This window comes from Ochotona princeps, chromosome 8 (assembly GCF_030435755.1).
Source record: "Ochotona princeps isolate mOchPri1 chromosome 8, mOchPri1.hap1, whole genome shotgun sequence".
NCBI lineage: Eukaryota > Metazoa > Chordata > Mammalia > Lagomorpha > Ochotonidae > Ochotona > Ochotona princeps.
Genome location: NC_080839.1, coordinates 72271457 through 72288686, shown reverse-complemented (window position 1 = coordinate 72288686; position 17230 = coordinate 72271457). Strand labels below are relative to the sequence as shown.

Here is a 17230-nt window from a genome sequence, read left to right as displayed (position 1 = left end):
TGATTTCAGCCATGAATAAGGGAACTGCAAAGGGCAAGTGAATCAGAATTCAGTGAAGGGAAAGGTGGGGCAGGTTGGCAGGACTGAAGGAAGTCAGAGGGCAGGGATGGGAATGGCACCGAAGCAAGCACATCCATGCAGAGCGGACAGGTGACTCAAAGTCCGCAGCCAGAGCAAACAACACCGGGCCTGGCGAAGCCAACTGGCTGGTGCACAAAATAGTCTGGCCTGGGAGCCACAGGGGGACCAAAGAGAGTCACTGCTTCTTCACTTCTTCGCACCCTTCCAAGTTTCCCAAACACTTTCAGCATACATTCTCATGCACCATCAATCATGTCACATTTCATCTTTTCAGGCTCTGAGTATCTCAAACAGAAACTCCCAAATCCCACAAATTAGGAACTGAGACTGGAGAAGGTATTTCGCTGGAATAGAATCCAGGGACGTGCTGGCAGTTCTGAAGTCAGAGGAGGCACAGGAAGCAAGTGCAAAAAAAGCAGTACAATGCAGAGGTCTTAAAAAACAGATCATCAAATCGTCTTTAACTCAGATCCTTTCCTCTTATAGAGGCAGATGCCAGAAAATCTTGAGCTAAACAAAGACACCTTCCCAAAGAGCCATTTAATTGGAGGAGATAGCAAAACAGAGTGCGTGAGCAAGAACCTGGTGGCTAAGTCTATTTGAGAGCAATAGTCACACAGTGTATGTAGGAAGGCAAGGCAACCCTGGGAGGGCAGGAAGGGGAGGCTTGTCTCTAATCTGGCTTTCACCAGACTCTGTCTCAGCAAGTCACCACTTGATAAGCTGTAGATGAAACAGGATTGAAACTAAGTGAGCTAAGAGAGGAGGCTGCAAAAATCAGAAAACTTCCTGCTGCTGATGACTCACACGCAGCGCGAGAGAGGTTTCAAGGAGGTTTTAAAAATAGAGGCTTTTAAAAGTGCTTCAAAAAGGAGACTTTCCCACAGTTGTCCTTTAGGTGAGGCTGGGCTGGGCAGGTGAGCACCTGCTACTGTCACTTCATCTGCTTTGCCCACGGTCACATTGGTTGTCCATACCTGCATCACTCTGCAACTTTAAATCATCTTCAACTCATCAGTGCTTCTGCGCCTCATTGCTGTGGGTTACACACTAACAAAGCACTTGTTTAGTCTGGCAGAGTGACAAACTCCACTTGGGTTTATTCTTCCAATTGTAAACGTGTGACCATTTTTGTTTTCTGGAAGATCCCTTTGGAAGGCTTTGGCATGCTCCTTAATCAAATTCAACTGGTGATGCTGCTTTTAAAATTTATTGTGTTTTTAGAATGTCAAGGAAAGACATTTTGAAAGGGACTGTGAAGAATCAGTGGCTGCAAAGGTTACTATATTTAACCTATCAGCAACCCCTTTAAGCATTTGCTGAGAGAACAGGAGCTCTTGAACCGTGGGCTTGGCTTTTCTATTTTTAACACAAAGATTGACAACTAATCAAGTGAAGCTACACACAAACAAATATACATGCACACACATGCCCTAATATTCATGTGGATGTAAATAGGTCCTGATTTCCAGTTGCAGCCATGTGTTCTTTGGTGATGTTTCTTCTAATAACCATATTCTAAGCTTCCTATCATTGCCAATTATTGCATTGAAATTGAAGAGAACCATTACATGGAACTGAGGTTACCCATGTCTCACAATGAAGCTGTTAAGAATCTTGATGATTTACACTGGCAATTTCAGAAACCAATACTTCCAGGATCCCTGGAACAAGTGCTTCCTGGCCATTATCTGGGAGTTGATTTAAAGCCTGTTCTGCACTCGCCGTTGCAGAAAGTATGAAAATGTATCATGGGCACTGCGACCTTGCATTCGTACATTTGTTGTCAAGAACTCACTAGAATTTTATAAGTATAATAACATCCTCTTGTTAACCAAGAGAGGGTAAACAGTGTGAATTTTGCTTGCAGGTGACACGTTGATTTTGACACAATTTTCTGGTGGATGTTAGAAATATTGGATGGTAGCTGTTAACGAGCTTTGAACCAGGCAGTGTCACCTGAGGCAAGATGGAAGCTCTCAATGTTGAGGACTGTGAAGCAGCATGCTTGCCATCCCACTGTGCTCAGGCAGGGGGAGGCAGCCCAAGAAGGTGGGTGAGGCCAGCCCAGGGCACAACAGCAGGGCTCAACCCGGAGGATAGTCACCCCAAAGCACTCTTCTCTGGAAAACAGCCCCAAACTCCCTGTGTATTAAGGCACCAAGAACACAATCAAACTCTCCTAACAACTTCTTTAAGCTGCATGGAAGACCTAACAGAGAATCGAATGAGGCGAAAAAAACCTGACCAGGCAATATAATTTAGATGGCAATGCTTTTGGTTTGGAAAGAAGCCCTGGCACTTCATCAGGATGAAAAGCTGTGTCTGTGGTCCAATGAATATGTTACATACTGAAGAGAAGTACAACAAAAATGATTTGCCAAGGCCATAAATAAAACCCACAGCCATTCTTCCCACTCACCCCTCACTTTTCCAATCCCTCTCCTCTTTTGGATAAATTAAGAAGCATAAATAATTATCCATTATTAACATTTGGGGGAGCAGAGCAATAATGATTTATAGCAGAATACAAACTGCCTACAGCAATGGCACAAAATTGCAAAGGTATATGGGAACTTACAAGTGTGACTGAGTTGACAAATTTATCTGTGCAGGCCATTTGCCATTAGTCATCTCACACCACAGCCAAAGCTCTTTCTTTTGGAACAATCACATCAGGGAGTGAAAAGAGCCAGGCGTGCTGGTCAAGGTCCGGGAAGGCTCACTCACATGCAGCAGGTTCCCTGCAGAAGGGTCGTTCCAGCTGTGCCAGGGACTGTATATTACACATCAGGTAAACCAAATAATGCCGTAGGGTTCCAGCTTAGTTCTTAGTACAAGAGAGGAAAGCTAATGACGGTTTTACATCCTCCTTATCTATAGGGTCATAATAAGGATATTGGCATGGACTAAAAAAATTGAGAACATTTGAGAAGCAAAAATGGTAGAAACACAAGGTGCCATTGTCACTGAATCCTTATGTTTTTATAAATAACACAGTTCTGTTCTTTTTAAAAATATATATTTTTTTGAAAGGCAGATGTACAAAGAGAAGGAAGGACAGAGAGAAAGATCTTCTGTCTGCTGCTTCAGTCCTCAAGTGGACGCAACTGCCAGAGCTAAGCTGATTCGAAGCCAGGACTAGGAGCTTCCTCCGGGTCTGCCATGTGGGTGCAAGGATGGCTTTGGGCCATGCTCAATTGCTTTCTCAGACCATAAGAAGGGAGCTGGATGGGAAACGGAGCAGCCAGATCTGAACTGGCACCTATATGGGATCCTGGCAGATGCAAGGCAAGGATTGAGCTACCAGGCTATCGTGCCGGGCCTAGTTCTGTAAGGTAAGGACACTAAACCAAACATATCTGAACATCTGGTGTTTTCTCCTCCAACATTGTCAAGCCTCCTCTGAACATGCTTGGCTGATGTGAAGGCAGAGAGAAGGAGAGGTGAAGCAAGAGACTAGCAGTGGCAGGAAGCAGCTGAGTAGACCGCAGATGATCAGGTTAGTGGCCTCCACGCCTTTGTTTTGAAAGGAGGTGGTTGTATCCTGTGGTTAAAGAGATTCAGAGTTGTTTGGAAGGCACAGCATTGTAGTCTTCTGCAGACTCTGCAGTTTCCTTGCTAATAATTCCCATCACTACACACATGATTTGTTGGTGTTCTTGTGGCGTTAATAAATGTGGGTTTGTTGTATAAGAAAACCATTTTCAGCCACTTTCTTCCAAGAACCTATTTGTTTGACCCAATCTAAAACCTGTACTTCCTTCTGTTTTGTACAGCATTTCTCCCTTGATTTATGAGCAGCTTCCTCCATAACACCTGTATAGTTGTCTCTTAAATGAGTTTGCTCCCTACTTCCTGAACAAAATCATTAGTTCCTTGAGGAAAAACCATGTTCTTCTAATGTTCCTGGATCCCATCCCTCTGGACCTCTCTGTCCCACTGAGAATCTCCTCCCATGGCTGCTGCTTCTGCTTTAGGAATGTAGGCACATCTCTGCCTTCTTAGTGAATTTGCATCGATCAGAACCATGGGTTCTAAGTTTACATTTCCCAATCACCCCAATAATGAGCATCACATAACATAATAGCAATGGAGGAAGAAGCTGTTACCTAAATCCTTGCCTCGGGGAGATTTCCATCACAGAGGAGATAAGCGCATATCTCAGAAGAAAATGAACAATGTCTACTTGGTGATGGAGTCTGAGATGGCGAGTGTTTAGTGCTGCCAGTTATTGGGGCTAACACACAGACTCCTGTCTTCAGTTCATGCTAACCCATTGATGAAACAGTTTATAGTTCCAAAATATTGTTCAGTAAAGGTTAAAAAAAAAAGGAAAGTAATATCTGGCATTGAAAACAGAGAGAGGGCCCGGCATGATAGCCTAGTGATTAAGTCCTTACCTTGCATGCCTCTGGATCCCATATGGGTGTCATTTCATATCCAGGCTGCTCTACTTCCCTTCCAGCTCCCTGCTTTGACCTGGGAAAGCAGTGTGGAGGATGGCTCAAAGCCTCGGGACCCTGCCACCCATGTGCGAGACCTGGGAGAAGCTCTTGGCCCCTGGGTCCGGGTCAGCTCAGCTCCAGCTGTTTCGGCCACTTGGGGAGTGAACCAGAGGATGGAAAATCTTTCTCTCTGTCTCTCCTCCCCTGTAAAACTGACTTTCCAATAAGACATTTTAAAAATCTTTAAAAAAAAGAAAGCAGAGAAAGAAACATTACGAGATAATAGGTAAATGTATCCAACACATTTGCTGAGCATCTATGATGTGACAATGAATGGCCAGGCACTTTGGGGGGCTTGAGAATCAAGAATATGCTGCCTCTCTTGCAGGACCAGGGCAGGTGAAGACAGGATCATTGAATCCAGAATATGTTTATTGAGAACTTTTCTCATTTTAAAAACATTCAATTGATGTATTATAATTATACATAGTAACAAGGCACAGTGTGGTATTCTGATAAATGTATATAATGGAATCTATAATTATAAAATCAGGATTAGCATATCCATCATCTCAAGTATTTATAACTTCTCCTCTCTCCTGGCCCTTCTGAAATATACAGTGAAATTCTTTTCACATGTGTTCACCCTACCATGCTACATAACACTAGAACTTAATCCTTTCTTCCATCTGCTCTTTGTTCCTGTTAGCTCTATTCTATTCCCTCTTTGCACTCCCCCTTCCAGTCTGTGGTAGTCATTGAGAATAAGCTTTTCAGCTTTCACAAATGAATGAGTGCCTGGTCACTTTTTACATGCTTGCCATGATGACAGGTGATGAGAGGAATAAATGATGTCTTCCAAAAAAGTTAGTCGCAGACAATCCGTGACAGCTTCTGACAGCAGTATGTGCCCAGTGACCATGCAGTCAAGTGACAGGTGACATAGGAGCAGTTCTCAGGAGCAGCCCATGCCAGTAAGAATGCTACCGTCAACAGAAGCCAGACCTGACACTCCTGTCACCCATTCTTGGAAGTCTCCCAGGACTCTTCCAGATCTCTCTTCTACGAATCTTAGATCAAACGCGTATCTGACTTATGAATGGTACAGCTCAAGCCGTGCTCCTGATAGGTCATTTATCATCACTGCATCAAGGAGGTGGTTTACCTGCCTCCCTAAAGGACTGAAGGTCCTGTATGTATTCACAAACAGCAGATGCCCAGCACAGAAAATGTCCTCTATGATCAGCTCAAAAACTGCATCTGAGTGGCTGTAATGAGGAGTTCCGGTTCCATCAAGCATGCACAAAGGAGACTACACAGTGCATACCAACAGTCTCAGCACCCCTGCACCAAAATTCCTGGGACACCAGTGTTTCAAATTTGTGAGCTTTTCAATTTGAGAACCCATGGCCTTCCTTGTTCGAGCAGTTCTAAGAGTTCAACTATTTTTTATGGTTTGTTTATTTTTATTGAAAAGGCAGATTTACAGAGAGAAGGAGATATAAAGATCTTCCATCTGCTGGTTCACTCCCCAAGTGGCCGAAACAGATGGCCGGAACTGAGCCAATCCAAAGCTAGGGCCAGGAATTTCTTCCAAATGAGTGCAGGGTCCCAAAACTTTGGGCCATCCTTTACTATTTTCCCAGGTCACAAATGGAGAGCTGGATGGGAAGCGGAGTAACCAGGTTATGAATAGATGTCCATATGGGATCCTGGGACATGCAAGGCAAGGCTTTAGCCACTAGGCTATTGTGCCAGGCTCCAAGTATTCATATTAATTTGAGCCTTACAAAAGCTGGGGCTTCTGCCATGTACAACATGCATGATGAATCTTGAAGACATTCTGCTAAATGAAATCAACCAGTCACAAAGGATACATCTTGCATGATTCCCCTCATCTGAGTTTTGCAAAATGGTCCAACAGGAAGTAGAGAGCAGGGTGGGGACTGTCAGGAACTTCATAGGAAGAAGACCATGAGTCGCTGATCAATGGATCTGGAGTTGCAGTGAGATGAAATGAATATGTCTAGGAATGTACTCTAAATACATGCTCATAAATAATATTGAATAACGGTTAAAATCTCATAAAGTAGAGATTTCTTGTTAAGTGCTCTTACTACAATAATAAAGAAAAAACTCTTAGCTCTATCAGGTGAACTTTGTTTCAATCTTGTTTAGACCAAAAACAATCTCCCATTTTGAGAAAAGCAGGGACATTTCAATATGTTTGAAATATCAGACAAGACCAAAGAATCGGGGCTAACTTTGCTAAGTATGAATCTGAGGTTACACGATGATTTTCATTCATGTTAGACATCACCGAGCATTTCATTCTAACACACAAAATATGTGAGGAAAATATTGGCTATTTTTCATTTGTAAAAGACCCCATGCTTCAAACTACTGAATGGATGATAATCCGAAGGGTAGGGAGGCTTTCCCAGCACATTTTATGGACTCTCTTTGATTAGAACAATCCTAACACGTACGAAGTGCTATCTCAGTGTAATTTGGAGTGTAACCCTTTCATGGTTATGAAAGTGAACAGCTTTTCATGTGACTACTAGCAACTTGCTTTATCTTCTTTGGAAAAATGACTAATCAGATCCCAAAAGCCTACTTGATAGATCAAGTAGTTTGCTGATTGCCAAGAGAGACAAGTGTGAGAAAGAAGCACATACTTTCATCTATTTGAACTTCTGGCTATTTTGATGATCTTCCACTACATGTTCCAAATCATGGAACTTGGAAGGCTACTTGGCTTAGCTGCCCTCACAACAGGATTGGCTACTGACTGATCCACTCAGATGCATTATTTAGAGTGATTCCCAAACTTGTTAGTCACCAAAAGCACCTGGAAAAATTGGTAAAATGAAGATCTATGTGAAAAGACCACTCAGTTCGAATTCTGGGTGAGGCTCAGAGAATTAAGTAAAAAGAAAGTGCGTGTCTTTCTGTGATGCTTTCAGATTAATAAATAAATGAATAAATGGATAAATAAATAATCTTTTAAGTCAAGAATAAATGGATAAACAAATAAATAATCTCTTCAGACAAGAAAGAAGAAGTCTGCCAGGTATTTTTAACGATACTTTTGTTCTGGGAATGACATGCACTCCTGGACTGCAAGGATAATGCCTGAACCATACTGGGTGCCTTCTTGGTTCATCTGGTCGGTCCTGCAATCACTAGCAGGACTTCAGGCACATTTCCACTCGTACCCTGTTCCTCAAATTGCCATTACACACACTTTCTGCTTCAGTGTCTATGGTTCAAACATATGGTTTCCATCTGTTAGAAAGCACCTCTTCCCATTTATGTCTGCAGAAAAACCACTCTCTCTTTAGTCCCATTTCAAATGCCACCTCTTGCCAGGAAACCCCTCCTATTCCTTATGCAGTTTTCTACTTTCAGAAACTCAACAATACTCTTTCTCCCTCTTTACACATGCCACACAATGCTTCTCTTAAGTTCTTTATTCTGTCCTGAAGTGTGTGCCTATCTTATCCTTTGTTGTAGCTGGAGACTTCACAAGGCAACGACTGCACTGTTCTGGGTTAACTCTGAATTCTGATGCGCCCTGGCTTTCATGGAAGGTCACAAACATGGTACAAATACTCTTGGGGGATTATGCTTAAATTTATAGATTCCAGGGAAAATTGTGAACATAGCCCATCTTTTCTATCCCTCCAAGTCAGTAATATGCTTTCTTGAAAAGTACGTTTAGAAAACAGAGTTTTCAGCATAAAAAAGCAAAATAATTGCCCTTTCCAACTATATGTATTAATCTGCAGATGTCAAAGATGTCCTTTCTATTCAGGAGCAGAAAGGTAGTGGCAGCGGTTCTAGAAAGCTGTTTGTGATGAGCTCGTAAGGGCAGTTTCTCAGTTAGTTATCTTCTTGCTTCACCTCAGTTAGTTATCTTTTCACAGTTCCAGGAGAATGAAGTTAATCACTTTGGGATGAAAGAAGAAATAAACAGAGTTCTATACAATTTTTCTAAAGTTAATCTGCTATTTTCCCGAAATTCAATAGCTCTATTCATAGTAATGAGCTACTAGGCATGATAATCTGGGCACATGTCCTGATTTTGAATAAACTGCAGCTTCACAAATGGAGTTTTCAAACCATGAATCTCACTCAAATTCAAGACTTCTTAATGCTTTATTTCACCACTGTGAACTTTCTTTATGTAGGACGTTAAGAAAATGTGCAAAGAATGACCAGATCAGAGTACTCTTATTGGAGAGAAGGAGAAATTGAGGACTTGCTCAACCCACATCTGCCTTACAAAATGGAACAGGGATTCCCAACTGGAGCATTTCAAGCCTGGTCCCCCAGAGATGCCAACTGAAAGCCACTACTGATTTACTCTCTGTATATTTCATTTTTATTAAGATAAAGGTTTCTAAATTTGTATTTGATAAATAAATTAACATTTGCTTTTGTGGGAAGCCAAGAAACCAGGGACAGTTCAACAGGCAAGTGGGGATTCTGAATTCCAATAGGTCCAGACAAGCATAGGCAGGGGCACTTGGAACACGGGGCTTCCCACAAACAACAGTGAATGGTAAGAAATGGAAGGTAGTGACTTAAAAGGCTAATAACAAAAACATGGGTGGTCAGAGCACAGACTATCCTAGAAACAGCTGTTAATGCATCATTATTTTAACAGTAACAAAATAAAACAGAACCCTTCCAAAAGGTCATGGAAAGTGGAATTAAAAGATAAGCTTATTCTGATGTAAAACATTATTTTTAATATCCAGCCATAGTTTTTCATAATATCCGTTTCATGAACTTTTTGAAGACTTTTCATATGTATGGATCTCTTTTTTTTTCCACCAAAGAAAATGTATCTTTTAATACCATTTTCTACAAACTGTTTAAACTACCTTCAGGTACATTTTAGAGGAGCAGCAAAAGTTAGGCCCACAGAAAGGCGCATTTCTTCCCATGGATCCAGTGGGCCTGACTTTGGAGCTCTCAGCTCTGCCCCTGTGAGCTGAGCTTAACAGCAACTGCAACAACACCAACAACACAGTCATATTGATCAAAAGTGAGACATCTTTCCTTGAATATAATTTAAGATATCTGTATTTACAGGCCATATGAGCCTTTGGGCTACTTTCTTACTAACTGCTTCAAACACACTAAATGTATTGAGAAGACGCCTTTTATTCTGGCATTTCTTGGAGAAATCTTCTAGCATTTACTTAGCAAACCACTGTTAAGAAGATTATTAATCTATATATAAGGAAATTACAACTATCATCTGGAATATAAATAAAACACATGAAAAATTACTGTTTAAGGCAGATTAAAGTATATAACAAGTGGTGAACACTGGGGGAAAAGCCATTTACTGTGCTTGCTGCTGGGGGAAATGTCATTTTAAAAAGGGACACATAAAACAGAAGTTGGAAATACAGATTTAGTTTCATTATACATGAATGTTTCATTTGTATAATATATTTCATCAATAAAACAGACAAGGTAAAAGAGAATCTATGTAATATTTAGTCATGATTCTTAAGTCATTTTTACTTAAGAAAAAACGGAAATGTTTGCTAAAAGAAGCAACCTCTTGGATAAAAGGGATAGGGACTAGTAACCTCAAAATCTTAAAATGATTCCATGCATTCAAATAATTCTTACAGAATAGGTGGAAATAACCAAAAGTATTGTATTTCTGTTAGTGGTGACTACTTTCTTTCCTGTCCAGAGGTGTTTCAATATTAATTTTGTACATTATTATACCTACTAATTCATAAAAGTTTTTTTGGGGGGGAAATACAAAATGATGATTTATGTGGATTTGTGAAAGTTGACTATTCCTAATTTCAAAAACAATCATGGACACATTAAAATGATTTTTCATTGAATTTCTAAAAGCACAGAAGAAAAATATTCCGAGAAATGATCGCAGGAAGAATGCATAGCACCATTTGAATGTGGACTAAGTATCACATAACATCTTTATGCTATAACTTCTCTATCAATAAGCCATAAAAAAGGAATTGTTTTCATTAGGATGTAATAATCTTTGGAACTTACTTTCAAAATCCAGGAAAAAGTGTGGATAGTTTTCAATTTCCCTGGTAAGGACTTTGAGCAGGTTTCCCATCCCAGCAAACCTAGCAGAGACAACACAAAAATAAATACCATTAGCAACAGAAAAGTCAGATTGGCATGAATACCACCAGACGTCCTACAGCTACGGCTCAAGTGCCACAGGAAGCATCTCCATCTTGGGTAATGTGTAGTAACATAGCAACTCGTTCCTCCCAGGTCCTGAGTCTCTTAAACATGGGGCATCCAGCTTAAACCACACAAATCCTGCAGATGATGCAAGGGTCATGAGGTCTGTCTGGAGAATGCACTGGCACATTGCATTCAGTCATTATGCTAATAAAAACAACAAAGAACACTGATCACAACAGTCAGGTGGTTTAGTTACAGATGTGTTCTACACAGTGCTTCTAGCTGCTCCCTCTTGCTCCTTTCCTAGTCCTCTGACTCCTTACAGTTACTATTTCTGGTTTTTAATTTTTTCCCCTCCCCTTGACATGTCAACAGACAAGCACAACAAAGACGACATTATGAAATTATCTGGAAAAATGAGCTTCTTCTGGTTCATGAAGTGCAGAGTTCAGCACACACCTAAGCCCAGGGACTCTTGTTAACATGCAGGGGAGATCAACTTTCTCAGAGGTGTAACTCTTGGAAAGTGAGAAGTCCCAGAGATGTGACAAGAGACTGGACACTTCATGAAGCACAAAAATGAAAAAGCATTAAATCCAAAAAGTTATGCTCAAGGGAAATCATGGTCTAAAACATTTGCAAAGGTGAATCTGATCAACAGAGAAATAGAAATTTACATGTCTGTAATCACAACCTACAAAAGTTGATAGAAGGTAGAATGTAGTGGTTTTGTTTCATTTTGTTTCATTGTATTTTCTTTAAAGTAACTGGCAACATTTCTATTGCTCTCAACCCAAGTTGGTGGCAGACTGAGATACCAGGTCCCTAAACTTAGGGACATCTGGCCTAAACTGCAGAAAGCATGACAATCAGGAAAAGGACATGAAGTCTCTTTGGAGAACAGACTTGAACATTTATTTCATTTATTCATGATGTTAAAACTACAACAAAGTACACTGTATTAGAAAAATCAGTACTTTAGGCACTGATGCCAATTATATTCTGTGAAGAGCTTTCTGAGCTTTCTAGAAAAGAACTGTCTTCTAAGGGAGGCCATGCATCCACTCATCTTCTCATCTAACTGGCCCACCTTTATGGAGAGCCAACTGGCCATCAGGGCAGGGCTTTGTGGAAACCACCCATCTAACTCTTCTGTAAGTGCAACTCTTGTGATGGATTGACTTGAAAAAAATCACTATAATCACAACTTGCTACTCATCTGGCTTCTAAGACTATTAACCCTGATGCAAGAACCTGTAAGATTATGCTCTTATGCTCCTGTTATAAGGATCTCATGAGAAAAGAACGCACACGAAGGATGAGTGCAAGAAGTCACAGCCAATGGTGTCTTCTGGTCTCTGCCATCCTCCCCTGAGAACACAGACATGCATTTGCACGTGTCTTCCATGGGGCAGAACACTACCATGAAGCCAGGAGAGGTCCACCAAGAAATCTCCATCGCTCGTCGCACTGCCTGATCCTGATCCCAGCTCCTTTCTGCTCCTATGTTGTTCATGGCAGGAAATTCCATTTCTGGAGACCTCAGTTTCCTCATCTCTAAAAGAACTCGTGAGAAGCATTTATTTCAGCAAGTTGTGAGAATCAATGAGGTAAGAACATGAAATGCTCGGCACAGCACATACAAGGGGTGCTCAAGAGATGTTAGATGCTCCCTTCTTGCTGAAGATGATATGATCAGCAACATCAGCCTCACTATTCTAAGAGCCATCAAATACTTACTGAGGGTTATCTTATGCAAGATGGATTAGAGAGGTCCTGTGTGCCTCTAGGGAAGAGAACTAAGGCCAATGAGGAAATAATGAGGCACATGCTCATTCAATGTCATGACAAAAAATTTCTAACCATTACTGTTGTCTGAATATTCAGTGATATGTCTTATGAAATACTGAACTTTATCTCATCAGTGATATTTAAATAGAAATGGCAGTTATATAAGCCATTCTCAGTGCTGTAAAAATGATAATGCGTTGAGCAGAAGGTTGGACTAGCTACTTCTGAGACTTCCCGTGCTCTGAGAATGTATGAAGTGAATATACACACACATACACACACTTACAGATAAACACCATATTTTCTGTCTCAAGAGAAGCTTCACTATCATTTCTTTCATTCTTCCTTTTTTTCCCCTCTGACTTCATCCATATTTTTTCCAAGATATTTTGAGAAAACCTATGGGAGGCAGGGTCTGGCAAAGTACAGTCCAGAACTGGTGTGGTCCATTGCCACCGCCAGATGTCACTCACAAGCTCTCGTGGAGTGCTTATGCATTTGGAGAGAGAGAGAGAGAGAGAGAGAGAGAGAGAGAGAGAGAGAGAGAGAGAGAATTTTTACATTTTCTTTCACTATTATTATTATATCATGATACAATTCCATAGGCTCTGGGATTTCCCTTCTTCTCTCCTCAAATTGCCTCTCTCCAATAACTTCCCCCATGTCATTACAATAGGATAGTCCTTCACAATCAGTCATAAGTTCATCATTCTGCTGTTTAAGTGTATCCTGACATTGAAGGCATGGACAATGGCAGAGAATAAAGTATCTTATTGTCAAGATACATTTAGTAGTTTTGTTGGGAGTCCATCTTTGATTTAGAAGTAGAGTGTATACTCCATTTTATCTTCACAATTGTATGTAATAGTCTCAACAACACATCCCCTTAAATGAAAATCCATAAAACAAAATCAACAACGGAGAGAAAAATAGAAAATTTACCGCAACATGAAGTTAAATAACATGTTACTGAATGACCACTATATCACTGGTTTGATATTTTTATTTTATTTTCCTGCATTCAAAAACAGTTTTAGTTTTTCTTATTAATTTCCTCACTGACTCATAGGTTACACACTAGCATCATTTACTTCAGGAAGGTCTTTGATTTTCTTTATCCATTTGGTTTTAATGTTTTAGACAAAGCAAAGAGAAATAGCCGGCTCTTTTCAAGAACTGATGTTTAGAAGCTAGGAATCAGTAGGCTAGTCCAGAGAAGGTCCTAGTTTTTATGATTAAGCAGTGCTCCTTGTTAACAGAGACTCAAGACTGAACTGTCTCCTGCAGCCACGAGCAAGGGCTACCTTGCCGGGGAAGTCACATCAGAGGGTGAACAGAGTCTCAGAGCTTCGTTGGGCAGAGCAATGGTTTCACAGCCACACGGCAGCAGCACAGCCTCATTTGGAAATCCCGAGTTTATTCCTCAAAGCTGGGAATTCTGGATAATAGGTTCCATCCAGTGACTTCATGGCTGCCCTCATAACATGACCTGCTCCTGGTCTGTCCCAAGGGGTGCCAGCTACTTGCGTCTTTTCCTGAAAGTCAGAGCTTCTGTGTGAGGGGATGCAGTAATTCAGCTGAGCTCTGAGCTCACAAGGAAGACCTTGACCCAAATCCTTTAAAAGAATGATTATTCTTGACACTTTCTATAGGTAAAGAAACTCTATGTAAATTCAAGATTTCCTCAATCATAGAAGAGAGGAAAAATTATTTGAAGAAAAATATATGGCAAGAAGTGACACAAAATATAAAACTATTAAAAATAGATTCCATAAAGGATGATAATAGAGTTGGATCAGGAATGAGTCTAGTAAGCCATCTGTGGAGCATGTTGTCATCAGAAATGGATCAACTGCTTAGATTGTAAAAGTTAACTCCACAGTGCATGGGTGCACACAGTATGACTCCTTTGGCATCTCTGGAAATCCAGAGACCATTTTTGTAGTGAAATGCCCACTACAACATGTTGTAGTTACACAGGCACACATGCAGATTCTAAGACTGAAGAACATGTTATTATTGGAAATGGGTCAGTTGCTTAGATTGTAAAAGCTAACCCCACAATGCAGGGCCCACATAGAATGACTCCCTCGGCATCTCTAGAGATTCAGACATCGTGACTGTAATATCATATGGATACTGGGGTACATGCAATAATCCTCAGGCCTACGTTACTATAGAGAGGGTGAGGAAGGACAAGACAATGGCAGAGACTGCAAAGCTTTGGGTAGCAAATGAAGAGACAGGAAAGGATGTATCGGTTGGAAAAGTCTCAAGGAAGGGATGGGGCCCTGATGGAAGCTCCTGGATCCCGTTAGTGCCTGCTTTGGATAGCAGCACTGGGAGGTGGTCCTCCTTTCCTGTATGACCACTCTGGATACCCTCGGTTTTGCAGAGGTACCAGTCTGCCTCTATGCCTGGACGTACAGATGCATCATCTCTGCCAAACTGAAGGTAAGTAAGCATCGGGTCATTGGATCCTTGGCATCTTGGCTTCAGCTATTGACTGGGCCTAATTTCTATGACTTTATAAGCCGAGTTTACTAATAAACACACAGTATGGAGAATGTGACCACAGAGTAGTCTAAAATAACAATTTGATCAACCAATGTGTTCAAAAGATGTGTAGTGCAAGCAGCGACTGGACAAAAGCACAAAGAAGCGCGTTTGTAAGAGCTTCACAGACATAAGGCACCATCTATCTGCCTCATTACTGCACAGCAGCTCATTTTAGCTGGGAGTCTTGTGTCCCTCATCTGCCAAACAGTGACACAACATTACTTCCTGGGGGGAACTCTCACCAGAGCTAAGCGCACAAGTATAAAAGCTCCATGTGAGCTGTAAAATACTGCGAAAATAAGAGCTGCAACTGTTGACCATTACAATTCATCCATGGTTGAAAAGATCCAGGGAATCACACAAATGCACGTGACACTCACAGTCCTTTCATTTTCTTTCTTCCAGGTTTGCTTTCCGAAACTCCATGTATCATTCGTTCACAACAACCTTCAATTAGGTCAATGTTTCCAAGAGGGGTTTTTCTGCACAACATACCACATTTTGGAAATGTTTGCATATTTTGTCATCAAAGATATGCTTAGGAGATATAATATTTATCAAACTGGAAACTCGGGCCTATTAAAGTTAGTGTAAAACTGGTTGAAAGAAATAGAAAGCTAAGAAAGAAAATAATTTCCACAAAGAACAATCTCCGTGCAACTTTGTAATAGAGGCTGTATTCTTCAGATATTTCTGTATAGATTAGTTCCCATTTTCAATGCAAAAATCTCAAGTACAAACAACTTTTTTAAAAAAGATTTTTTGGAAAGACAGATATACAGAGAGGAGAGACGGAAGGTTACAGCGGCAAGCCCAAATAACTGGTTTTGAAAACATAAGATTATTGTTAAAATAAATACCCAGAAATATTAAAAAAAACCTGTAGTTTTAACCAAGTGTTTGCATGAATGCTTATCATTTCGTAAATTCAGTGTTCAGTCTAAGGAAAACACAAATTTCTAATGGAGAAAACACAACTAAAGTGGCTCTTTCATGTCTCTGCTGACAGGAAATGAATGCCATAGCTTCACCAGCAAGCTAAATGAAGCCACAGACCTGAGACTGCAACCCACTCTTGCTGATATGGGTCATCTTGCTCCAGGTTGACCGTGCTGGGGACACACACCTAAAAACAAACTGCCACTTAACAATGATGGCAATCAATGAATTCCTGAACGTCCTTATCTTTGGGGCAGGTGCAGTAGGCATGGAAACCTACAGCTTCTGTCCTCAGATGACATACGTTTTACTCAGGGAGTGAGCACAGCTTTAATGTAAGAAAGTAATCTCTCTGAAAGCACATTACAAATTCCTGAAAAACAGTGAGTGCTCACAGATGCTAATTAATCATGAAAATAACAGTATGCACTAGGTACATATGTACTAAGTGCCAACCAGATTGATTTTTTATATCATATGTGAGAAAAATAAGATGTTAGCATCTTATTACATGCCTCCTTTGTGGCTGGCACTGTATTAGCAGGTTTCACATAACTTATTTCACTTACACCTTTCAAGTAACCTCATGCTATCATATTTATCTTCACAGACATTGGAGCAGGGTAGGAGGTTTAAAATGGTTAACAGTTTTCCAAGACAACAAAAGATGGAAGATAGAGTCACACTCGATTTTGACATGGAAACAATCCAGATGTCCATAGAGAGCGGATTAGATAAGAAACTGTGGTACATCTACTCCATGTAACACTATGCAACTATAAAAAGGAATGAAATCCTACCATTTGCAACAAAATGGTCCCAACTTGAGACCATTATGAATAGTGACATAAGCTAATCCCAAATGGACAAATATCATATGTTCTCTCTGATATAAGGCAGCTTTCATGCAAAATACAAAGTAGATGTATAATGGAGAACATATGTATATTCTCACAGATGAACTGTGTAATGGAGACCAGCATACCACCTTGCACTATGTGTCTCTATTCCCAAACAAAAGTAGAACTCCCATTGAAACAGTTAAATATATCCGTTCAGCATGACACCAGATGCCTAGTATGACCTTTGCCTATACCTACCATGTCATGATACACTTAAATAGCAGAAAGTTAAACTTGTAACTGCTACTAAGGGATTATACTATTGTGATAATATGAGGAAAAATGGCAGGGGGTGTGGGAAGACAG

At 40.6% G+C, this 17230-nt stretch overlaps 1 protein-coding gene across 2 annotated transcripts in view; it reads right to left on the bottom strand.

The window, feature by feature from the left end:
- CYRIA (CYFIP related Rac1 interactor A) overlaps positions 1-17230 on the bottom strand; it is a 97987-nt gene that overhangs the window by 16982 nt on the left and 63775 nt on the right. For both annotated transcript variants that reach the window (XM_058668253.1, XM_058668254.1), the window contains exon 2: positions 10587-10666. In XM_058668253.1, the coding sequence (XP_058524236.1) occupies positions 10587-10656 (70 nt within the window). In that variant the 5' untranslated portion in view covers positions 10657-10666. The remainder of the gene's footprint in view (positions 1-10586; positions 10667-17230) is intronic.